Source organism: Monoraphidium neglectum, assembly GCF_000611645.1.
Source record: "Monoraphidium neglectum strain SAG 48.87 unplaced genomic scaffold scaffold00152, whole genome shotgun sequence".
NCBI lineage: Eukaryota > Viridiplantae > Chlorophyta > Chlorophyceae > Sphaeropleales > Selenastraceae > Monoraphidium > Monoraphidium neglectum.
The window spans coordinates 1-24,188 of record NW_014013476.1 but is presented as its reverse complement, the minus strand read 5'-3'; the positions used below and the strand labels follow the sequence as shown (position 1 = coordinate 24,188).

Genomic DNA, 24,188 nt, shown 5'->3' with positions numbered 1-24,188 from the left:
TGGGGCATGGGAAGCGGCAGCGCGGTCGGCGCGGATGTGTACTTGTGTGAAGGCAAGGCTGCGGTATCTGCCACGTCCAACCGGGTGACAGCAGATGCAGCTAGGTTGTGGGGGCTGCGCTTGGTTACACCAGGGCTGCCACCTGCCCCCCCACCAAAGACAGCTGAATTAGGTGTGATGAGCTTTGGGGAGGGGAGGGGCTCATGATCAGATGCTCTGTCTGCAGTGCTCGCCCTGGGTCGTTGACAGCATTGATGGCACGCAAGAAGCGGCCCGACTCAGAACTTGCAGTGCCCAGGGTCTGCGGAGGCAGCCAGGCGGGGGATTGAGGCGGCGGGGCGTCAGACCCAGCCCAGGCGGGCGGCGGCAGCAGGCTTGCGCCGCCGTCACCGAGAACTGCGCATTATGCAGGTGGTGGCTCGAACGTGCGCTGCTCGGCACCAGCTCAGGTTCCTCGGGCCGATTGAACATCAGGCATACGCCTCAACGCATCTCCCTCCCTGTCCCATGCTGGCACCCTTGGGAACAGGTGGATTCAAACCTGTCGCCGCCAGCTGAAACTACGCCAAGCGCCCGAGCATCAGTTTGCTCCCTCAACTGCCCTCCGCGTCCCCCCTCCAGTTCCCCTCAACCCCCGCGGCAACCCCCAGCCGTGCGGCACTCACAGCGCGGGAAGGGGATCACGTCACGGATATTCTCGACGCCGGTGCTGAACTGAACCAGGCGCTCAAAGCCCAGGCCAAAGCCGGCGTGGGGGACTGAGCCGTAGCGCCGGAGGTCAAGGTACCATGAATACTCCTGGGTGGCGGGGTGGTGCCGGGGGGGGGGTGGATTTGGATGGATTGTCAGTGTTTTGGTTTTTCTGGGGGGTGCAGTGGGGGAGCGGTGTGGGGTGTGTTGTGCGTGCTTGTTGTGGGGAGGGGGAGGGGGCTTGGTGATCGAATCCGGGTGGGGTGTGGTCGGGGGCCACGTCGGCGCAACAGGGGGACCCCAGCTTGGTGCGCGGCACGCCGTCGCAGTCAGCGCGGTCGGGCGGTCCGCCAACCAATTGTGGGCGTGCAGCTTCAGCTGATTGAGACGAGAGGAGCTCGCGCGTGCTGCGAAAATGCGTTGCAGCGGGGCTCCGCTTGCGGTGCTTGCTCGCTACAGCCGTGGCACTGGGGAGAGCAGGTGGGTTTCCCGGATGGAATTGAGGTGGCGCCCACCTCAGGGTTGAGCCCGCTTGCGGCCATGCGGGCCGCGAGGACGTCAAGGCGCTCCTCGCGCTGGCTGCCGCCGATCAGCTCGCCCACCCTGTGGCACAGGTTCGAACAATGTCGAGCGCGCGATTTTGCGAGGCGGTGTCGAGGGCTGAGGGCTGGCGACCGGGGGTGAGGCAAAGGCACGTCGCCCAGGGGCTCCGGAATTTTTTGGGTGGTCAAAGAAACGTGCTTCAACACTCATCGGCAAAGAGGCATCGCATCGTAGCCTCCCTACTTTCAAGCTGTGATGGCCCTCCCTATGCACCCCAGGCCGCGCCCGCCGCAGGCCCCCACCTGGGCACCAGCAGGTCCATGGCCGCCACCGTCTTGCCGTCGTCGTTTTGGCGCATGTAAAAGGCCTTGATGTCGCGGGGGTAGTCCGTCACGATGAGAGGGGTCTTGTTGAACACCTGGGAGCCGCGCAGGCGTGAGGCGCGGGGCAGGTCTATTAGAGGGGAAGAGGGGCAGCACAGTATGGGAAGTGGGGGGAACAAACAAAGCGTGTGTTTGGGGGTGCCATAAAATTCCAGATGGCGCGGCCTCGCAGGGAGTGGCATATGCACATGCATGGTGACGCAAAGCCTACAAGCCGTCCTCCCATGACTGCACCAACTCCCCAAACCACACCGTTTCGCTGAGGAACCTCTCGTGCTCAGACTGCATGTCGAGGCCCCACGACACGGGGTAGTCAAACTTGTGGCCGCTCTGCTGCAGCAGCTTGATCGCCTCGGTGTAGGTGACGGTCGCAAACGGCTTCTCCACCACATCCTGGTGGCGGTTTGCGGCGGTTTGCGGCGGTTTGCGGCGGTGGGTGGCGGTTGGTGGCGGTTGGTGGCGGTTGGTGGCAGTTTATGGCGGTTGGTGGCGGGAGGAAGCGACAGATTGTGGTTGTGGGCATCCCGGCACATTGCGGTTGCGAGCACGCCTCTCCAAGCTGCGATGGGTGCAGTCAGGGGTTGTTTTGCTGGTGGTTGCCATTTGCAGCAAGGCCAAACAAAAGCAGCGGTCGCAAGTTGTGAGCCTCTACTCATGGCGCTTCGACCAGTGTGTTTGCATCGATTTTTACAGACACGGCGTGCGACCAAGCAGCTTGCTAGGCGGCGCTGTCCCCGAGCCACACCGTCAGGACGGCCCGGCGCCCGCGGCGCAGCGCCGGCGCTGCATCCAGCGCGTGCACACCTGCAGGCGCTGCAGCAGGCCCTTCTCCACCATTGAATCAAAGAAGGCCAGGTCCTCCGCGCAGTGCTCCAGGATATGCCTGCACGGCGATCACACGGGTTTTGTGAGGTGTCCAGCTGACGTCATCGGTGCTTGCTGGGGCACAATTTCTCGGCGGCCAGGTCAAGGCCGTCCCCTCAGACCAGGAACCTAGGCTGCAGCACGACAGCACTGCGCCACCCCGCCACCTGCGGCGGTGCACCACCGATGCGCCGGTCCCCAATGGCATGCACACGGTGACAAAATCATGAGTGCAGGGCAGCCATGCGGCACACCGCGCGTGCGCGCGCGTGCGCACCGGGTGCAGTGCTTGAGGTAGGCCTCTGCGCAGGCCATGTCATCTTCCAGGTCAGCAAACGCCATCTCAGGCTCGATCATCCAGAACTCGGCGAGGTGGCGCGCCGTGTTGCTGTTCTCCGCCCTGTTTTGAATTCGCATCGCAGGGAGTTTCCACCCGGGGGACGATGTCGGTCGATACCGCTGTGGGCGCGATCTTGCTGCCAACGACGCAGCGCAGCCAGAGTGCAGCATCCCTAGCCAAACACACCTCTGTCAACACGCCAACAGCAGCTACCCTGTTGACGAGCGCACCACCCAGGCGCCTGGTGTTTGGCGGGGGGCAAACAGCACGGTCAACGCCGGTCAAACGCGCCTGAAGGTGGGCCCAAAGGTGTAGATGTCGCCCATGGCGCAGGCGTACATCTCGCCTGCGGGCCGGAGGGATGGTGTGGCAGTTTAGTCAGGCCTTGCTCCCTCTTTGCAGGCAGCACTCCAACATGACACACTGATGTGGCGGCAGCATCGCAGCCTCTGCCCGGCTCGCTCGACAGACTTTGCCCCAGGGACCCCAGCTGCATGCCGAAAGCTTTGCCCAACCCATTACGCCAAAAGCCCGTGCCAAACGGGCTGCCCCGGCCTGCGGGCCATCACTGCGTACGCAACGCACCATTCAGCTGCCCCGACACTGTCAAGAACGTCTTCTCCCCAAAGAAGTCACGGCCGTAGTCGACGCCGCCCCCCTGCGTCCGCGGCAGCTGCCCCGACGACGCGGCCGCCTCCATCGCCTGGTGGGGCGAGGTCGAGCAGAGGGCGGGCGGCTGATGTGAGGAGATCGAGCAGGCGGCAAATCTTCTGAACAGGCTCCAAAAAGCAACGAAGCAGAGCTGTCGTGCGCCGCAACTTTAAGCAGGTCTGGAAGACAGCGGAGGCAAGTCAAGGAAGGCAAGTCATAGCACTGGCGCCAGGGTCAAAAGCTGATGGCAGACAAACGCCAAGTGGTCAAGCGGTCAACCGCTGGTCAAAAGCACTGGCCAAACGCACCGCCAGCTTCTCCTTGAGCGCCAGCAGCTGCCGCACGGCTTCCTCCGCCCGCTGCTTGGCCGCCGCGTCGCCGGCCGCCGCCTTGGCACCCTCCTTGGCTTGCTTCACGGCCAGGCCCTGCTGAGAGACCTGCAGCCGGCATCCCACAGAACAAAGACGAAGAAATGCATGAGGACAGGGCTGGGCACCACCAGCTGGAGCGTGGCCTTTGAGGAGCTTCGGCTGCGGCGCTGCATGCGCTGCGTCTGCGGCGGGCCGCCACGCCCCTTGGCCGCCACCACCGGCCCCGCTGATCTCAGATCTTTGGGGGTCCGCCGCAGCCCAGATCATTGATGTTTCGAATTCAAACTAGCTGGACTAGGTGGTGGTCTGGCAATTCGGCCCCCACCTGGTGCCGCGCCGCGTCCAGCTCCTCGGGCTTGGGCGCGCCGCCGCCGTTGGCGCCCGCGGGCTGCTCCAGGTGAGACAGCAGGGTGGTCACCTGCGGGGGTGGAGGGGTGGAGGGGCCGAGGGGTTGACGGGCCGAGGCTCCGGGGCGCGATCACTGTGGCGCACCCTGCACCCTGCGTCACGCCGGGCCGGGGCCGCCGGCGGAGGCCCTTCCTGCGGCGCCACTCAGTCACGCACAGGAGGCCCCGTCCCTAAAGGCCGACTTCAGCAGTGTTTGACAAGGACCTCCCCCTGCCCAATATAAGGTTTGACGAGTTTACTCAAGCCTCCCCCTCATGCCTCACTGCATCCCTGCCATCCAGGGGCGAAAGGGCTCCTGGATGGCCACAGCAAGCACACCTATGCATGTGCGCGCACACACACGAGCACGCACGCACGCACACACACTCGCGCGCGCGCGCATACACGCACCTGGAACATCTCCCCTGCGCCCTCGCAGTCTGAGGCCGAGAGGATGGGCGTGTGGACGAGCTGGAAGCCGGCGCCGCCGAAAAAGTCGTGCGTAGCGTGCGCCAGCGCGCTGCGCACGGGGCCGGGGGAGATGAGGGCACGGTCGTGCGGAGCGCAGGACGGCAGGGGTCGTAGGGGCGAGCGCGGAGGCGGGGCAACAGGCGTTTGTGTGGGTGGAGCTTAGGTGTACGGGGCCGGCGGCTGACCGGGGGATCTGTGGCGCCCGCGCGCAGCCACGCGGTTCGGTGCAAGTCAGCTTGGCGATAGATGAGGGACGCCCGCTGCAGCAGGTGTTGTTGAGCTGCTGCCTTGCGAATTACAGCACAAGCCCACAGAGCATCGTCGGGCATTCACCAGGCGCAGCTGAAAAACGAGAGAGTGCGGCCCACAGCCGTTTTTGGAGCCCCCGCACACCTGCGGACGCGCGCGACCGCGCCCAGCGTGTTGGTGCGGGGCCGCAAGTGCGCGATGGAGCGCAGGAACTCGAGCGTGTGGCGCTTCTTCTGGAGGGGGTACGCCTCGGCGTCGCAGCCTCCGACCTGGGGGGGGGGCAGGGTTGCGGTGCGGCGGGCGGGCCCTCCTGGGATGGTCCAGGGATGTGGAACGTGGCAGCGCGAGTCTGAAACATGAGGGTGACTGCCGCCGCTGCTCGGGACCGCGGCAGCCAAGCGCTTGCCGTGCAGTGCTGCATACACAGCTTGCGCGGCACGAAGCCAGATGGCTGGGAAGCTCCCCGCTTGCTTGGCGTGACGCTGCTGCGCAGACATATATATACCGAGTGTGACACACAGCTCAACAATCCCCCTCCAAAGCCGAGTAAAACAACCCACCAGCTCCACCGCGGTCGCCTTAATCTCAACGGCCTGCTTGGCCCCAACCGACGCCGCCAGGACGCCCGTGACGCGCACAGACGCGCCTGCCGCCGCGCGAGAGCGCAAGGAGCAAGGGCGGCAGGGGCTCGATAGACCAGCCAGGGCAGCGTGCATCCTTCGTTAGGAATGCAGCCCTCGCCGCAGCCGCGCGCGCCTCTCGCGAGCTGCTGCGAGCCGCTTGCGGATAGAGCGCACGGGCGGGGACCCAATGCGAGTGTCTTCAGACAGTGTGCAAGGACTGCACTGTCGACTGCACACAGGACGCGCACCCGTGGTGATGGCGCCACTGGCCACGAGGTCAAACCCGGGGGTGGTCGGCTCCAGCACCGCCTGGATGCCCGACAGGTTTGACCCGTCGTTGACCTGGTCAAAGGCGGTCAACAGGATGGCCAGGGCAGGGTGAGGCCGAGGTCGAGGGGCGGCGCGGCCCCTCCGCATGATGGCGAGTGTATGGTACGCAGCAAGCTCTCGTCTCGCCGGCTGCAAGGCACCCTGCCGCTGGTCTGTCAAAACTCCGGCTGCCCCCGCGCACCATTTGCCGCACGCCGCACATTCACACCCCAACGCTTGACTCTTGTTACAATCTAAAGCCTTCTGCTGCCACCCTCACGAGGGTCCCGCTCCCCATAGCCCTGCCCACTTCCCACCACCCCCTCACCCAAAGCAGACCCACCGGCACGCTCAACGACAGCCCAGCTACTGCAACCAACAGACCCACCTGCATGAAAGCAAACTGCTTCTGGTTGCGCACAGTCCGCACCCAGCCCTTCACCTCCACAGCATCCCCCACAGCCGCCGGCGCGCCTTCGCCGGTGCGCTGCGTTTGTGCCAGGCAGCAAGAGAGTGGATTGCAGGCAAGGGGTTGGTTCAAGTGCACCTGCCGCAAGGCCGCAAATAATTCTCTGGCCAAGCGAACCATGCTTTGGCCCATGCTGCCGCATCCCATGCCGATGTCGTGACATGCACCTAGGGTAGCCAAAGGGGTCTGACACTTGGAAGGGCCCAACCTGTACCTGAGCACCGCCCCATGGCACACAAAAGGGAGAGAGGGGGAAACCCACCAGCAGTTCCCGGACCGACACCCGCGGCTTGAACTCCCGCCGCTCCCGCGCCGCGGTTGTGGCGCCCGCAGCCGTCGTCGCGGGTGCCTCGGCGACGTCGAGCGCCGCCCTGCTGACCGTCGCGAGGCGCCGCGCCGCTGCTGCAGAATGCGGCGGTCGAGCGGCGGGCGCGCTGCCGGCGAAGCTGCAGCCAGCCGCTCGGCGCAGCGCCGGCTGGGAAGTGTGCATGCGCATGGCTCTTAGGAGGGCCAACCTCATGCACGGCTGACGCAGTGCACAATTCAAGCGAGAGCAATCGCTGCTCTGGTGGCCACAATTCTGAAATCAAGCGACAACTGGAGTCACGATATGCTGTATCAATGCGTGCAATCAGAACCGATTGCAATGTGCATGGTCGCAAAACTGATTGTGCACGTTGTCAGCCCTGGTGTCGGGTGTGTGGTGTTCGACGACCACCTTTGACGCCGACTAGCACACCAGTGGCAGTGCATGTATACAGTGATTGCATGCAATCGTTTTAGCGGCTGGAAGTCTTTCACCATCAACCAGATCTGCCTGAGATCGACCTGCAGCATGGGCGCGCACGAAATCGTTCGTACGCCTCCCTTCGAACATTCAAGTAGCCGTGATATATGCTGTTTAGAGTTCTTTTAAAGCCCTGGATATCATGCGTGGCGCCACACGTTTCCGCCTCGCCTGATCCGCTGGTGCTCATGCTGCCTGAGACTCGCTCGTGCTGCCGCGTGTGCCCCCAGCATCCTGAGGACATCTCAGGCACCGCACCACATTGCTTTTTTGACAACTTGACATTTACCGACATCTTCTTGCATGATTCTGCAACAGATATACGCTGCATATCCACCACCACCGCCTTGGATCGCGGCCGTAGTACTTCAGTACTTCCCACCGTTGCTGCAGTTGCAGCTGATTACGGCGCGAGCTGTCGAGAACGTTGCCATGCGTGCCAGCACCCAATATTGAGCTAGGGATGCATTGTGGCATCTCTAAGGCAGGACTTGCTGCCATTTGCCGCCACGCCTCCACCCCCCCCCCTCGTCCAACCTCGCCTGGGCTCCCGCTTGGAGCCGCGTGGCTGCCGCCGCTTGTGAGCAAGTGTGCCGAATACCGAAAAAAAATCAAGTGTGCTGCGAGGGGAAAGCTTTTGATTCACATCGCTCAGATTGCATGGTTGATATGGTAAGGAAATCTCGCCACGTGCAGCTGCAGTCGAATGTACGCGCTTTAACTGACACAACACAACCAACGATGACACAGCGCCGCGCCACACTGTCGCAGCAACCTCAAAACCTTACAGGCAGGATTGCCTTAGTGTGCATTGCCACACCTGTCGCCGCGGACACTGCAGATTGCCAGACATTATTGTGCTCGCGCACAAAACTGACTGTGCTTGCACACAATCACAATCCTTGCACCTCTGACTGGATGGGCCAGCCACGCCCGTTGGCATGCTGCAGCCAGGGATGCGTGAGTGGTGACACCAGCAAGATCCAAGTAGCAAGGGTTTGTGCGTCGTCCCTATCCTTTCGGGGAGATGGTTGCGAGCAGTAACGGCAAAGCCTAGCACATTGGGGCGCTAAGATTGAGCGGCGATCAGATGCGTCTAGGAAATCGCGTGGCAGCAGGCGCTGCGGACTCGTACACGGGAATCCGGGTCCATGGCACAAGCCAAGGCTGCCCACTTCTCGCACCAGCGCCCTGCAACCCGAAGCACTGTGGTTGCAAAGCAAGACCAACACTCCCTGCGACTGACTGACCCTCGCTGAAATGAGGGGGTGGGCTGTGTACCGATACGCGCGTCAGGGATGAATGGCAAAAGCGTCTGAACTCTCCTATCAGGCCCCAAACCTTTGCTGAAGCCCCGAGGGATTTGAAAGCTTTTAACAGTGGTGCCCTCCGTGCTTCTACTGATGGATGCGTCTGAGACAGTGGTTCCGAAGGGCTCTACATATGCCCTTGGATGCCCATTGCCTGATCGTGGCATGTGATCAACTGCACCAGCTCAAAAGCCCACGCCATCTGGAGGCGCTGATCAGCACGACGTCACGGCAGCGTGCGCACTCCTGTGTGCTGCGCTGCTGCGCTCCTGACGTTGGGGTCTCGCCAATTTCGGGCCCCGCCTGTCGTCAGGTGCTGTGCCATGCCCCACCGAGGTGACAAACCGTGCAGCAGATAAGCGACAGGCATGCTGTCAGATCCCCCGTGTCGGCATTCGGCACAGCCTGCTCGTTGTCATCATATGAGTGCTGGCGCATTGAATTGAGTGCGCCCCTGCTGACCTGCATGAGTCAACGGGGCGAAAGCTCGCCCGCCAGTTCTCATCTGATAGCTGCAGCGTTGATATCTTTGAACACACTTGATTGCTTAGTTTGCGGTAACAGTCTCAAAAATGAGCCAGATCTGCGTGCTGGGACCGCGCCGCGGCATGGCCGCGCTCGGGATGCCCGGCATGCGCCCTTTCAAACGCGCCGTGTTGGTACATGCAAAGAAAGGCTTTGGGCCTGCAAAGCAGGCACAGGTGCGACATGGGCAATTATCAAGTTGTGCGTCCAGCCCAATGAGCCTCAATGACGCTGCGGGGAGCAGTGTTTGAGTGCTATGTAATGCATAGGTGGCGCGCAGAAGCCTTGAAACTGATGTCTGGCGCCACACAATTGCATTGTCACCGACGCTGCTACCGCTGCCACTGCATCTGGGACCAGGGGGGGCAGCGTTGCATGCCGCGCTCTGCGCAAAGCAGGGTGCAAGGAATGTGCATGCACTCACATGCTGCCGACCCATACATGGACGAATGCGCCCGCCCGCTATGCAGGACGTTGAGAAGAAGCGCAAGGCGAAGCGTGGCGCGCCGCAGCAGCAGACGGCGGGCCCGCAGCGCGTGCCTGGGGCGCTGAACGAGCTGCAGCTGCAGCGGGTGGACGAACTCCTGGATTCCAGCAAGTGGGTGATAAATTTTCTGTGTTGAGTCCTTGGGATCAGCAGCGAGGCTGCGTTGGCGTGCCACTGGCTGCCGGGGGTTCCAGAAACGCTATGCTGTGTGCCAGAAGCGGAGGGCGCGCAGGCAGCCGCAGCGCCGTGTGCCAGAGGCCCTCGGAGATAGCTCGGCGCCGCTTTCGTGCAGCCAGCACAGCGAGCGAGCTGCAGCAGCAGGCACTGGCGCCAGCCAGCAGCCCTGTGCAGGGGGTCGCAAGCCCCATGCGGCGCCTGAGCCTCCTCTGCGCATTCAATCCAGCAAGCATTTGTGCGCCAGCAAATCATGCATACCGGCCCTGGTCCGCATTTTATTGCAGGAAAGCGGAAGATGAGTCGGAGTTTTTGCAGCGGCTGGCGCTGGTCAAGGCAGAGGGGCGCGAGAAGCAGGCCGCAGCCGCTGCCAGTGGGGCCGCCGCAGCCACCACGGCCGCGGGCCCGCAGCGCGCTGTGTTCGACGCGGCGCCGCAGGTGCGCGTAGGGGTCATGATGGGTGGGTGCCGTTGAGAGGGCAGGCTGCGCATGCCCGCATTCGCAGCCTACAAGCCCCCCTTTCATAGTCAACATTGCGCCGTGCCGTCTCCACTCGAGAAAACTTCAAGGGAGGAGCGCGCCGGTCACTGCCCCATAAACGCGCTGCAGGTGGATGACATATACGCCGCGCCCCCCAGCTTGTCGGAGACCCTCATGGACAAGATGCAGTCCGACATCAGCGACCCTGCGCTACGGTGCGCCGCCCCGACCAGTCCAGCGCAGTCCGGTCCAGCCGGGTCCAGTCCGCTCCAGCCAGTTCCAGCCCACATTCGCATGGTCCCGCTGCGCCGCAGCTGCCTGCAGGACGCGGCTGTCTTTGCGCGCCTGTGCTCATGACAGCTCAGCAAATCGTCCTGGCCCAGTGTTCACCCCCTGATGCCCGCCTCCATGCTGTTTCATGGCTGCCCGTTGCCTGCCCATCTACAGCAAGGCGGCCATAGGGCCCGACAAGGTCGGCCTGGCAGTTGGGGCCATCGTCCTGGGGCTCGTGCTCATCCTCGTCAGCGGCGCCGACATGTCCCCCGGGCCAAACAGGCGCGCAGAGGGGCTGCCATACGGCCCTAGACTAGGGCTGGCTCTCGCTTGCCAGCCCTGCCGAGAGGGGGCTTGCCTGATTCAGGGCTGGCGGCGATTCGGCCGACGCTGACCTGGCATGCACTCAGTATCCAGGGGCCGCGCTGGAGATTTTGTCCTCCTTTGGACGGAGCTCGCCTCTGCCCCTTTGGTCGAGCCGGCGCCGAGCGCGCTGCCACTCCTCCTCTCACCTCGCCTGTTGCCCAACCCCTGTTTTTGTTGTTCCCGATTGCCGCAGGTACAAGGGCGTGCGGTCCGCCAGGGGCCCCCCTGACGAGCGCACGGCCGCGCTGCTGGAGACCCAGGCCGCCTCCTTTAGGTGCGGCGCCGCGCAGCCCCTAGGGCCGAGACGCGCGCGCTCACGCGCGTCGCTAGGGGTGCATGCACCTCTGGCGACGCACGCACGCGCCCGCGCTTCTGTTTAGGGCCCCCCTCCTGCACTCTGGGGATCCCCGTTGTCGCACACCCCTCCTTTTCCCCTCTGTGTCACCCGCGCATTTCCCCCCTTCCCCTTGCGTCGCTGCGCCCACCCCTCAAGGGCCCTACTGGAGCGCAACCCACAGGACCTGATTGCCCTCGAAGGCCTGGCCGTCACCCAGGCGCGGCTGGGAAGCTACGAGGAAGCTGCGGACCTGCTGGACAAGGTCGTCGCCAAGCGGCCAGGTGCGCCGCCCCGTGACTTTGTAGCCGGCGCCCAGCTTCTGGCTGGGACAACACGCGGATGTGGATCTGTGGCCGACGCAGCCGTTTCGTGTCTCGCATTCGGGCGTTTTCAGTTCAACATGATCCGCGCTGCGGCGCAAGGAGCTGTGCCGCCACGCCCCCCGCACCGCGCCCAAGCCCTACACCCTCAACTCTTCTTCGCAACGCTCAACCCTTTTTTGGTCCTGCCCGCGCGCAGGCGACTCGGAGGTGCTGCGCGTGCTGGGGGAGGCGTCCCTCCTGTCCGCGCAGGCGCCGCGCGCGGTCGCCGCGTATGAAAAGGCGATCGCCCTGGAGCCCCGGGACCAGCAGATCCTGACGGTGGGACGCGCGCGCAGCTTCTCGGCAGCTTCCCGGTGCTTCTCCGAGGCTGGCTTTGGGGGGTGGAGGGAACCTTGCTGGAAATACCACAAGGCAGAGCCCTGCCTTGTAACTGATAGATGTCCTATCTGGGTTTTTGGCTGATTACTCCTCCCGGCCTTTCCAGGCCCGTGTGGTTTGAGTTGTCATCATTCCCCCTCCACCAATGGTACGCGGTGCTGCGTGCCCGTTCGGCCTGCAACGCAGGGCTTGACTGACGCGTACATCGCAAACGGCCAGCAGTCCAAGGCGGTGGCGCGCCTCACGCAGCTGCGCGACGAGCTCCTGTCAGCGCCGCCGCCCGCCCAAGCCACCGCCGCGCCCGCAGCCTCGCCGGCAGCCGCGCCGGCAGCCGCGCCGGCAGCCGCGCCGGCAGCCGCGCCCGCAGCCGCCTCCGCCGCCGAGGCCGAGGCGGAGGCGGAGGCTGGGGCGGTCCTGGACTCGCTCCCCGCGCCGCCGCTGTCGGGTGACGCAGAGGCGGCCGCCGCGAGCAGCAGCGGCGGCGACGCCCCGGCGGCAGCGCCGGCGGCGGCGGCGGCGGCGGGGCCGCGGCGGCCGGTGGACCCAGTGGCTGTCCAGCTGCTGCTGGGCAAGGCGTACGCCGGCTGGCGCGGGCACGATGCGGACGCGCTTTCTGCATATGACGCACTCATCAAGTGGGTGGGACGCACAATCCTTGCCCAGGGCAAGAGAGTTGGGGGGGGCTGCCGAACCAGGCTGCCACTCAGGGGTGCCCTGGCAAGGGTTTCAAGTCATTCCACGTCATGGGGCCTGCAAAACCGGCACCCAAGCTGCACATGCGCTTGGGCATGTTGTGCTGGCATATGTGGCACTTCCCTAATTGGAGCGCGCATGGCCCCCTCCCATGCATGCATGCACCCCATGCTAGCATGCATCGACATGCAAGCTCATAAATGTGCACGATCACACGCATGTGCACACGTTCACACACGCCAGCCCCCTCACCCCCAGTTGCACCTCCGCCTCCACGCCCACCCACTTGCACCACTCATCCAGCCACTCTTACCGGCTCTCCACATCCAAACAACCCCGCGCAAATCCGTATACGCTCGCCAAGAACGTGCACCTGCCGCCACACATATGCCCACGTGCACACACACACGCACACACGCACGCACGCACGCACGCACGCACACACACACACGCACACACACACACACACACACACACACACACACACACACACACCTCAGGTCCGCCCCCGAGGACTTCAGAGGATACCTGGCCAAGGGTGTCTTCTTGAAGGAGCGGGGGCGGCGCGGCGACGCAGAGCGCATGTTCCTGCAGGTAGGCGGCGACGCCTCCGTTACACCCCCCCACCTATATCACCCCTCATCCTCCCCCCTCTCCACACACCAAGGTCGCCAGGGGGGCCGCGTTTGGACCGCTGGGAGGCAGCGGAGCCCATTCCAGGGCTGTGGCGGGGAGGCGGGGTCGCAGGGCCATTTGTGGGGAAGAGGGGGGTGCTCCTTGCAGCAAGTGCCGCGGGCATCTCAGCAGAGCCCTTGGGTGCCGGCTGTAGGTGTTCGCTTCGCCTTCATGAAAGTTATGACGACTTTATGCAGCTCCCCCCTCTTGTACCTCCCTCACACGCACGAACGCTCAACGCCTCCCGCATGCGCGCCGCCAGCCCCTCCTGCCCTCGAAGCCCCCCACAACACATGTGACGCCCCATGGCTCACACAACGCAGGCCAAGTTCTACGCGCCAGACTCAATGAAGGCGTTTGTGAAGGCGCGGGCGGGAGAGAACGCGGTGGTCGACCTCCCGGACAACAACTCGTGATACTGCTGGCAGCAATGGTGGTGCTCGTCCCACGCGCTACCCGCCTGCCTGCTGGCTGCAGCCGGTGCGCCGTCGTGCCTGCTTCGCGCCTGTTTTTGGTCCGTCTTGATGCTATTGAAGGTCTTTTTGTGCCGGACGGTGTCTGCTACGGTTGCGCAGACAGCAGTGCTTACAGTTTTGCCGAGGGATGTGTCTGGAGAGCGCGGTTTGCGGAGCGCGAATGACGCCACAACTGGCTGTGCTAGTCCACACCAGGTATCAACCACCCAGTATTCTGACCCGTTAACTCCATGTAAGAGTCGCACGCGCGTGTCTTATCCTGCTAGTGTCATACTGGCGCACAACCACAGCATGCGAGCCTTGACCCCCTGCGGCCAGGCGTATGCATTTGTTGGTGCAGACAAAGCAGAGCCGTCGAGTTGCCGCTGACGAGGACTTGGGTGCGCCACCAAGCGCTGTACATTTGATAACCCATGTGCAGCCTTGAATGCAGTCCATTCTGTGCGCAACGTTTGGGAGCTGAGCGTTCCAAACCGGTGCAATGAAAAACCCAATGCAACTGCAGCGGTTGCCTGTGTGGCGACCACACCAGGATCATCACCCCAATGCCATCACAGCACCCGAGCCGGTCGGCCTTGTCGCCTCTTCTAGAAATGAAATCATACTGATTACATCAAGCAATACAATAGGCCGTTGCAGTTTGCCGTTATCGTTTCACTTTGCAGACTGCCACGTAGACACTTCGTCCACGGCTGCCAGCGTTCCCATGACCCTCCCCACACGATCCTATTGAAATTACGTTTAAACCTTTACAGCGTTATCACTACATCACCCGCCGCACGATCTCTGGCAACCTGCACTCCAGCCGCTGCAGCAACGCCGGGCAGACAGCAGCCTGAAGATCCCGTCTGCAGCACTGTATCGCATGCACAGCTTGTTTGGAGAGACACCATGACCACCTCACCCTACCAGACCAGGTGGGCGGGGTTTTCCGAAAGACTCGGCTTATGGCGTTTGTGGGTGACCTCGCGTGACTGCACCGGCATCATGGATACATGAGATGCATTTTTGCGCAGCGAAGCTGCAGCCCGCTGCCTGTGGGACGCCGCCTGTCGGGGCACGTCGTCCCGCCTGGCGCGGCCGAGGGGTGCCAGGCCTCTTTGGCGGCTGACCAGCGCGTTCGAGCCCGATCAGCCTCCAAGTCGCAGAGGAGAGAGCATATTTTTGCTTGAATGCTCAACTACACTCTGGCGGCCAAAGCGCACCATGTGCGCGGCGACACAGCACAGTCACATCCCCTTGCCTCAACCACCGGTCACCCCCACCGTCACCTCTGCCTTCCCATCCATATTCATTCACCTGCTGCAGCCTGGCAGCGGCGCATGCTGTTGTCAACTCTACTAACAGCCTGCTCGCCGCTGTGCATCCCGTCCTTGCGCCGCTCGGCGCGGCGGTCGTGCTGCGCCCCAGCGGCGGCGCTGCTGGCGGCAGCAGCGTCCACATCACCCGCACCCAGCGCCGCGGCGGCCAGCGGCGCGCGACGGGCATCGCAGGGCCGCGGCGGCCGGCGGCAGCCTACGCCGCGCGTTCGCACGAGTTTGCTGCCGCCGCGGCGCAGCTGCTCGGCGGCACATTGGTCATCGCCCCACTAGCCGCCGACGCGCCAGCGCCGGTGCTGCGGGACTTGAACGTCTGTGACAAGCGCGCCCCCGCCGCGACGCGTGCGCATGTGCAGGCGCAGGCACATGCGCAGCCGCAGCTGCAGCCGCAGCCGCAGCCCCAGCCGAAAGCGCTCGCCTCGAGGGCGTGCGCCCTGCAGCAACGCGCCGAGCGGCCCTGCTTCTTCTCCCTCGCGCTTGCCCTGCACTCCAGCATGCTGTGACATCACCGATGGCGACCCGCCTCCTCTCGTCCTCCGCGGCTCCGATGTTCGCCGCCGGGGGGCTTCTCAGCTGCTGGCTCCCTCGCATTTAATAGCGGCGCCCGGCTTGCAGCCGCGGCCGGCCCCAAGGCCCGCCGCAGGGCTCTTCGGCGGTAGCCGCGTGTGCAACGCACAGCGCTGCCGCTTGTCGTCCCTGGGGGCTTGTGTTGGCGCGTCCTGTCACGCGCTGTCTGCAGCTTCACACGCTGCCTGTTTTTGGCTCTACTTTATTGATCTCAGCATTTCTGCATGCCAGCTGCGGGCGTCCCCAACTGGCACGGGATTCTTTTGTTCAAACACACACTCGCCCCCAACACCCCGCATATCGATGCAACGCATCCCGCAATGTGCGCCCAACGCATGCCGATGTGTCGTGGCGCGCATACCACGGCTTTCCGGGAGCAGCGGGTGGCCCTGTTTTGAGGGCGGCAGTGGCTCCCATATGCAGCAGGAGGCGATCTTTGCCCGACACAACTGAGAACGCCCGCACCCCTCCCACCGTGGAGCGGGCCGGGGCCCGGGGGGCAAGGCTTTTTTCACTCCTCCATGTCAGATTGCGCTCGCGTCTCAAGCCAATTTTCATTCATCGGGGATGGATGGTAGCCTGTCTGCGTGGGATTGAGCAACAGGCTGCGAAGGCGGGGTGGCCGCGCAAAGCCAGGGCACCAAGTTGAGCAGCGCCGGCCGCTCGTTTCCCCGGGGTTCGCAATTGCATCGGCGCTGGCGTCCGCCGCGCGCCACAATGTGTTGTCATCCTGGGTGCCTTCTGCCTCGCCCCGCCCAAAATCATGTATGTTGTGCCGCCCGAACACCGTGCGACGTGCTTAGGTGCTCGCGCCACCGCGCGCCCACTCTGGCCCCGGGGGAGGCTGCGGGCAAGGGCATGGCCGTGCCTGTTGGGGCCACATGCCTTTGGTATACCAAAGGCTTCGCTGGTCCCAGGTGGCAATGGCCCCTGGGTTTTTCCGGCCCCCGCACACCTTGTAGTATTCTAAGGAGGATGTGTGTGCCGCCACAGCCCGCAAGTATGACAAGTCTGCTTTCGCAATAAGGACACACACGGCCTAGATCATGGGTGCTGCTTTCAAGTTGGCAGCTTCGCGTGTGTAATGCCTCCTCACGTTTCTTGAGTGGCTTTCCTTGGAAACTGGCTGGATGAGAAGCACACCCATTCTCATGCCGGTGTGATTGTTAGATGGCATGACGTTCACTGGCATGAGCGGCGTGATTTGCAAACAAGGATGGGGGCGGCTGGGAAGAAGGCATGGGCAAAGAAACACTAGAGTTGAATCGGTCAACACGGCACACGTATTTGTGCCACACAGGCACGGCATCACTCAACCCAAGGCCAACTCAAAGCAGGGCACCAGATGCAACAGCTAAGTCAAACTCATCCTTCACGACACTGTGTTGTCAACACTCCACGCCGTCACAAATGGTGAACGGCCAACCACACGGTTGCTGCTTCCAACGCCCCACCACTGCGGCCACGAATAGCGGTAAAACAGGAGTGCGGGGAACAAAACAAGCACAAAACGTCGCTGCACTGAAAAATGGGGGGTTGATTCAAGCCTCTCCCGTCCTCTCATCTTCATTCCCCCAACCGTCCTCAAGCATCGCTCGATGTGGTCCCCAGGCGCCCAATCGGTTGGCAGTTGTACATGGGACAGAGCTGGGGCGCACATCACGCCACTCGCAAGGAGGGCAGCAACCCAACGAGCGACGATAGCGCCGCCGACCACGGCAGCCCTGCGGCCGGCGCCTTCGGCCTCGCCCCCTGCACCCCCTCCCCTCCCTCCCTTCGCCGTACGCCCGCCTCCACATCTCCCTCTCCCACCGCCCCGCGCCGCGCGCGCAGCCAAGCCGCCGCTGTGGCGGGGTAGTCCGCAAAAATGCCGTCGACGCCCTCGGCCGCAAAGAGAAGCGCCAGCTCGCAGCCGACGTCGCCCCCCAAGGGGCCCGGCACGAACCGCGGCTCGTCGCGCAGCGTGTAGGGGTGCACCTGCAGCCCCGCCGCCTTGAGGCGCGCCACGAGGCCGGTGGAGACCAGGCGGGCGCCGCCCGCGGCGGTGGCCGCGGCGCTGAGGCTCATGTCGTGGGCGGCGTCTGCAGACAGGCCCTGCTCGCTGCTGCTGCTTTGAGTGCTGCTGCGGCCGCTGTCGCTGCCACCGCTAGATTCAATGCTACTGCTGCTGTCGCTGCTGCTGCTGCTGCTGCTGCTGCTGTCGCTGTCGCTGCTGCTGCTGCTGCTGCTGCCGTCAGTTGCAGGGAGGACGTCGTCCTCCACGGTGGTGAACAGGCTGCCCTTCCACGGCCCAGCACCCACAACGTAGCGCGCCGCCTCCGCCAGGGCCGCCGGTGACGTCATCTCTTCGTGAGTCATCCCCGAGTCGGGCGCGCGGTAGCCGGGCCTGGGGGCAGGCGCGGCCGTCGCGTTGGAGTGAGGGGGTCAGACGCAACGGCAACGGAGCCGCAGGTGATGCGATCGCATGATCCAAAGCAGCAGGTGGTACTTGAGCGCCGCATGACACCTGCCCTGCAGCTAGCAGTCCGTTGAAGTTCCTGCAAAGCACGGCTGGGCCGGCGCCGAATGGCCCTGACGCGGTGCGTAGCAGCGGAGAAAGGCGACGACGGGCGCTCACCAGCCGCCGAGCAGCAGCACGAGCGGCATCCGAGTGGCCGCCGCCATGTCCCTGATGGAACCCATCTCGAAGGACTGCACAAACACCGGCCGCGCGCGCCACTCGGGGCTGCCGTGGGCGCCGAGCCCGTAGCCGCGCGCGTGGAGGGCCGACACGACCAGCTCTTGGATGGTGGTGTTGGCGGCGCGCAGCTGCGGGTGCGGTGTTGGTTGGAGAGAGGGGGATGAATCCCCAGGAGGGGGGTGGTGAGGTCAAGGAGTGGCGGCGTATGGACCCGATAAGGGGCACATCATCCAACACGCATCTCTTGTGCAAGGGGGTCTGCTGACGAGAAGTTCAGATTCACTGTGAGGCACCCCTGTGACTGTAAGGCACTAGTGAGACAGTAAACTGGAGCCGACTGCAGTCGTCCTTGCCCGGCCGCACCTGCGGCAGCGCATTGTGCCACGTCGGGTGCTTTGTCTCTGGGTAGACCCCCACCACGCGCGGCGCGCGCTCCACCAGGTCAAGGAACTCGTGGAAGGTCACCAGGGGGTACCTGCGACGCGGGTGACGACGCGCAGCACCGGGTGACGCTGAGTGACGCGGGGGTGACATATGTTGTGAGTTTGTCAACGACCATGATTGCCTGGCAGCGTTGAGGGTGTCCGAACGTTTCAATGCATGCATGATACGCCGATTTTTACACGTTTCACGTTCCATGCTCCTCCCCTACGATGCAGCACGCATGCTGTCTCCTGCCCCCAACCTGTCGTTGTGGCTCTGGTCCCGGAAAGGGAAGCGCTGCCGTGCCCTGAGTGTCCGCAGCTCCGCCAGTGACAGGTCGATCGCGTGGACCCCCGTGGACTCCTCGCCTGGATTAGTAATACAAGGTCAAGTGGTTCACATGCTTGCGTAATCAAGAGGTGGAAGCTTCTCGATGTCCTCAGCGCGCTCTTCTCAGGGCCCAGAAGCTTGCTGGGAATGGAGACTTGTGGAAAGCAGCGCCAGGCTCGAGGGCGCCCGGCAATGTGCGGTGCGAGGCTCTGACCATGAGCGGTCGCGCCCTGCCCTCTCGCGAGGATGCCGCGGCCACAGGTAGGCCGACGTGAAGTTGGACGGGGGCCGTTATCGCAGCACAGAGAGGGGCATGCGCGCGCTCACCGTCGATGGTGTGCGTGCGGACGCGGTCGGGGAACCTGTCAAGGGCGTCCGTCGTCTCATTGAGGTTCTGCTCATGGCGGCAGACCATCTGGGGGGGGGGGGGCAAAGAGGCAATTCGTAAGTTGCCGGGGTGAGGGCGGAGCGGCCAGAGTGGTGGATCGGGTGCCCGTCCGTGTGGGGGGCAAAGACGGGCAGCCTGGGATTGACACGAGCCACAAGCACGTAGTGCCCTGATTTGGGGATGCTTGGGGGAGAAGGCTGTCTTGCGAGTCCCTGACACACCAGCCTTGGCTCGCAACGCACACTGCAGGCAAGCCAGATACACTCATGCACACCACCGGCATTGTTAAATCACAGACAAAAACACCCATGCGCACGCACTCACGCATGCATGCTTTTGCGCTTGAACATGCACATGCGTACGCGTATACGCATGCACGCTCGCATGTCCACACGTGCATGCGCTCACACGTACGCATGTATGCAGGCAGTAAGACACGCGCGCATGCGCTCACGCGCGCACACACACACACACACACACACACACACATACACACACACACGTACGCATGCACACACACCCACACCTGTAGGTCCGCCGTCAGCTGCACATCGCACTCGACAAAGTCAGCGCCGCCTGCAATAGCCATCTCGTACGACGGAAACGTGTGCTCCGGCAGCGGCCCGCTCGCGCCACGGTGGCCGACCACGATCAGCCCGGGGCGCAGCGCTGCGCCCGCTGGGGCCGGTGCTGGCGCGGCCCCTTGTAGTGCGGCGACGGCGCCACCGCTGCTTCGAGAGCTGCTAGCAGTTCGTGCTGCCGCGCTCGGGGCAGGGGCCCCGGGAGCGTGTGCAGCCGTGCTTGTGTGATACAGCGGAAGGAGTGAGGGCGCCCAAGGAACGCTGACGGTGTCTGCAGCACCCATGTCTGTTATCGCAGCGCCGCCGCTGGAGGGTGGGCCGAGGGCTGCGGTTGCCTGTATTACGAGCAGCAGCAGCAGGCCCGCCGTCGTCGCTTGCGGTGCCGCCATGCTCAGTTGTGATGGAGACCTGTGGGGTCAATGGTGGGCTGACCTGGCGCACGCCAGCCGTCCAGTTGTGCCGGCAGGCCTGAATATAGAGATGCAAAGTTGCAACTGTTGGTTTGTAGCTTTGAATTTAGGCTTGCTGCAGCTTGGCTCCAACGCACTGCTTGCCACACCAATGTGGGGCAAGTCCGTGCTTCTCACACAGGGTACGAGGCCGACGACGCCGACCCGAACTGTGCGCGCCGCCCCACGCCACTGGTGCCAGTGAGAAATATTAACGCTTAATAATTCACCTCTGGTACTTTCGGTGCTCAGCTGCCGTCGCGTGCACAGCTGGTCATGAAACGCGCTCCTGCCTCTCTCTTGGATGCGGTTATAGGGACGACGGCAAGCGAGCTGATAATTTCAGGAAAATTCAGGTGATTTAATGGTGCATACACAAGATTTTTAGGCTTGCACCCAACGCACAATTCGCTTTGGATTCCACGCTGAGTTGTCTCGACGGTGGGGGCTCACCGCGGCCATGTCAGCAAAAAAGGCAAAGTAATTTTTTTAATCACAATCGCCCGCACAGTGCATCTGCTAACCGCAGTCGTGTGCGGGCAGACAAGATCGCGTCACTGATCAAGCCGGCATCACGCACTGTGAGCGCATGGAGGTGTAGCACTCCGCGGGTTGTGGGCATAGCTTATATGACATTGATATCATGCAGTTGGTGCCAGCGCGGCGTGTGTTGTCCAGCTGGTGCACACCTCGAGCGCAGCGCTGCACAACATGAGCAAGGCAACTGCAGCGCATTCATGGTGCTCAGGCCGCTCTGCACGGGCACGTTTTGAAACGGGACGGTGACAGAGCTTTCCAGTGGCCCAGGAACGGTGCAAGCCGTCCCGCCCTCCAACTAGTGCGCTGTCACTGCTCCTGCTGCTGCTGCTGCAGCAGTCGCCCTGCAGCACTGGGGTCCTTCGAGGCGCTTGGCACACACCCCTGCTTCCCAACCCCATCCCACAGTGTGCCGCTCTGTGCTGTCTGTCTTCAGCTGCACCCCTGCCTCTCGGCCGGCCGCTGCGATCAGCCCCATCCCGCCGGCCCCGGCGCGACAGCGCCGCGCGCCCAGGACAGCGCCGTAGGCTCGCAGCACGGCGCCCCCGACCTCCCAAGCGCGCGGCGGGATGACGAGCCTGCGGCGCTTCACGTGCGATGACCTGTTCACTTTCAACAACGTGAACCTGGATATCCTTACTGAGACGTACAACCTGCCATTTTACCTGCAGGTTTGGGGGTGGGGCCGGCTGCCGTGCACAAAGGGCAGCGGCGCACAGCGGGCACCGGGCCGGCCAGGGCCTTTGCAGTATTAGATCCCCATGGGAGCCTCAACAATCAGCCCTCCTCTAGAGGCTCACACGTGTTTGTGACTCCAATCTGAATCCAAGCACTGGGGGCTGCTGGCAGCGCAGCAGCCTTGCAGCTGCACGGACGGCCGTCCGCGCTAACTCTAGCAGGGTGCCGCACCCCGCCCTGCGCCGCAGCGGGCTTGTCTGCGCTCTGTTGCACACGCTGCAGATGCCGCCACACTCTTGCCTTTGGGGCCCGTGTCAGGACCGGCGTTTGCGCAAGTGCGAGCGGCAGGATGCATCCCATACCAAACTGCACACACCCATGCATTCGCGCCTCAACACGCCCCGCTGCGCCGCAGTATTTGGCGCGATGGCCTGAGTATTGCATCATGGCGGAGGCGCCCGGCCGCCAGGCAATGGGATACATCTTGGGCAAGGCCGAGGGCGAGGGCACCAGCTGGCACGGCCACGTCACGGCGGTGACGGTCGCGCCCGACTTCAGGTGGGTGCTGCCTAATGCCGCACCTGGGGGGGGCTCCGGGCGCAGCACTATTTGCGGGGACCGCCCCAAGGCGCTTGTGTGGCCCCATGCTGCACCTGGGGCGCTCGAGTCGCAGCCATTTTCGTTGGGGACCGACCCGAGGAGCTTGCTTTGGTTGTAGTACGGGCCACGTGGCCGGGGTGTGTGCAAGGGGGACCTGATCGTGGCAACAGCGCACCAAGCGGCCGAGCGCCTCCCGCCACCCGTGCCTTTGTGCAGGAAGCAGGGGCTGGCGCGGCGGCTGATGTGGATCCTCGAGGAAGTCACCGAGAAGGTGCACGACGCGTACTTTGTCGACCTGTTTGTCAGGGTGTCCAACCAGGTGCGCGGGAAGGTTCCGCTTTCCGCTTTGAAGCTGAGGTTGGTCACATTGCTGCATGCAACGCAGACCAGCTGCTGGGGCGGGGCCACCTGTCGGTCATCGGAATGGAAGTGTGGGATGGGGGCATTATCGCATGGCAAGGGCTGTTTGTTGAATGCCGCAGTGCGGGTCTGGGGTGCTTTGAGTTGTGCCCTGCATGGGTGGGCTCCAAGCTCCTGCCTCGTGCCCACACGCCAGCTTCCCCTGCCTGCTAAGCCGGCAGCACTGCCGGCAACTCTGTGTCTCTCTTAGCGCAACGCGTGCGTCTGCCCGGTCCCGCCCCTCACAGGTCGCGATAAAAATGTACCAAGGGTTTGGGTACAGCGTGTACAGAAAAGTGCTAGGTGAGGCATTGTCCTGCAGACGCGCACATCTGGCCCAAATCAGGCCCGGTTCGCTCATCCAGCACGCGCAGGGGTTGCGTGGGACATGGCTCTGCATCTTCTCATCTTGGCAACGCCACCTGTGCCACGCTTTCCTGCTTGGCACGCCCACCCCAACGCCGTCAATCCTCACCTGACTGCGCTCATCATTTGCAGGGTACTACTCAGGCGACGAGGACGCCTATGACATGCGCAAGGCGATGCCGCGCGACACGCTGCGGCAGTCTGTGGTGCCGCTTAAACGCGACGTCCACCCACACGAGCTGGAGTTTGACTGAGAGGCCGTCGCCGTTTGACCGGCAGACAGGTTCCATTCTTGGCGGGCCGCAGTCTATTTACAGATGTCATTACATAACACTGAACGTACACCCCCACCTTATCTGCACAGACGGGAGCAAGGTTGACAAAGAGAGATATTTGTTGGCAACCGTACACTTCTGGCAGTGATCATGTGCTGACGTGCGCCAGTGCGTGCGTCTGCTAGATAGATGCTGCTGGCAGTGGCGATAGGCCATGTAAACCAAGCTTGTGCGACCCAAGGCGACCTTGGTCAACCGGGATCTGTGCATGGGCAGTGGGTGCAGGTGTGCCCTGGTGAAAGGACGGGAGGAAGGGTGACCCCCAGGCCTGGAGAGGCTTGTTAAATGTCGCTCATAGCTTCATAAAAGTTTCAGCGGCCCAGACCGTGAGGTGGGGCCGCGGTGAGCCGGTGCGTGGTTGCTGACTTTGAAACTCGACAGGGGCCTGGACAACCTCGTAACATTGGCGTAACACGTTGCTCCAAGACAAATCATAGCGAACTTCTCGACAATATCGCTGCGATGCTGCAACACCCCGGGAGCAGATCCTCCCTCCCAGACGTGGCTGCTAGGGAGGCAGCGGGAGGCCGCATACTTCTGAGGAAGCCATGTCAAAACTTCAGACGCGGCGTGCACTCCCCTGTCGCAGCCCTAGCAGTCGCGCAGAAAGCTCAGACCTCCACCGCGCTAAAAATAGGCACCAGCACCGTGCAGGGACCTCGTAAAACGATGGAAGACGTTTTACGAGTGGAGCCTGGGCTGAATGGGGGCTTCACATTCGCCGGTGCGCGCGGACGGGCAGCGCCGGGCGCTGCACGCTGACTGTTGGCGCACGGCCGCAGGACGGGCTCATATCGCCCCTAGTACTGTGCATGCGCGCACCGCGGTCGACTGCGCGCCGCATGCGAGGCGTCTCGGCGTCCGTGTCCAACCCGCCTCGGCGTCACACCCCACCCCAGGGG

At 63.5% G+C, this 24,188-nt stretch overlaps 5 protein-coding genes across 5 annotated transcripts; 2 read left to right on the top strand and 3 right to left on the bottom strand.

Moving 5' to 3' along the window:
• Positions 1-278: 278 nt before the first annotated feature.
• MNEG_1506 (asparaginyl-tRNA synthetase) lies at positions 279-2,897 on the bottom strand (the record flags this gene model as incomplete). The annotated part of the gene is made up of 7 exons (XM_014050011.1): positions 279-301; positions 666-798; positions 1,206-1,293; positions 1,536-1,651; positions 1,869-2,009; positions 2,421-2,499; positions 2,758-2,897. 7 exons carry the CDS (start codon positions 2,895-2,897, stop codon positions 279-281), a joined length of 720 nt encoding a protein of 239 aa, XP_013905465.1.
• A 204-nt stretch (positions 2,898-3,101) lies between these two features.
• On the bottom strand, positions 3,102-6,846 carry MNEG_1505 (asparaginyl-tRNA synthetase; the record flags this gene model as incomplete). The annotated part of the gene is made up of 10 exons (XM_014050010.1): positions 3,102-3,166; positions 3,406-3,523; positions 3,780-3,908; positions 4,168-4,260; positions 4,641-4,749; positions 5,094-5,218; positions 5,510-5,595; positions 5,821-5,914; positions 6,270-6,368; positions 6,613-6,846. The coding sequence occupies 10 exons, from the start codon at positions 6,844-6,846 to the stop codon at positions 3,102-3,104; spliced, it is 1,152 nt and encodes a 383-aa protein (XP_013905464.1).
• A 2,575-nt stretch (positions 6,847-9,421) lies between these two features.
• MNEG_1504 (hypothetical protein) lies at positions 9,422-13,574 on the top strand (the record flags this gene model as incomplete). Its single annotated transcript, XM_014050009.1, has 10 exons — positions 9,422-9,570; positions 9,921-10,071; positions 10,243-10,328; positions 10,561-10,650; positions 10,946-11,026; positions 11,246-11,370; positions 11,609-11,730; positions 11,977-12,425; positions 12,984-13,077; positions 13,482-13,574. The coding sequence occupies 10 exons, from the start codon at positions 9,422-9,424 to the stop codon at positions 13,572-13,574; spliced, it is 1,440 nt and encodes a 479-aa protein (XP_013905463.1).
• Positions 13,575-17,179: 3,605 nt separating this feature from the next.
• Positions 17,180-19,930, bottom strand: MNEG_1503 (glycerophosphoryl diesterphosphodiesterase; the record flags this gene model as incomplete). Its single annotated transcript, XM_014050008.1, has 6 exons — positions 17,180-17,906; positions 18,138-18,328; positions 18,564-18,675; positions 18,886-18,991; positions 19,281-19,368; positions 19,868-19,930. 6 exons carry the CDS (start codon positions 19,928-19,930, stop codon positions 17,180-17,182), a joined length of 1,287 nt encoding a protein of 428 aa, XP_013905462.1.
• Positions 19,931-22,031: 2,101 nt separating this feature from the next.
• Positions 22,032-23,205, top strand: MNEG_1502 (peptide alpha-N-acetyltransferase; the record flags this gene model as incomplete). The annotated part of the gene is made up of 4 exons (XM_014050007.1): positions 22,032-22,144; positions 22,403-22,505; positions 22,834-22,888; positions 23,084-23,205. 4 exons carry the CDS (start codon positions 22,032-22,034, stop codon positions 23,203-23,205), a joined length of 393 nt encoding a protein of 130 aa, XP_013905461.1.
• Between the last annotated feature and the right edge of the window lie 983 nt (positions 23,206-24,188).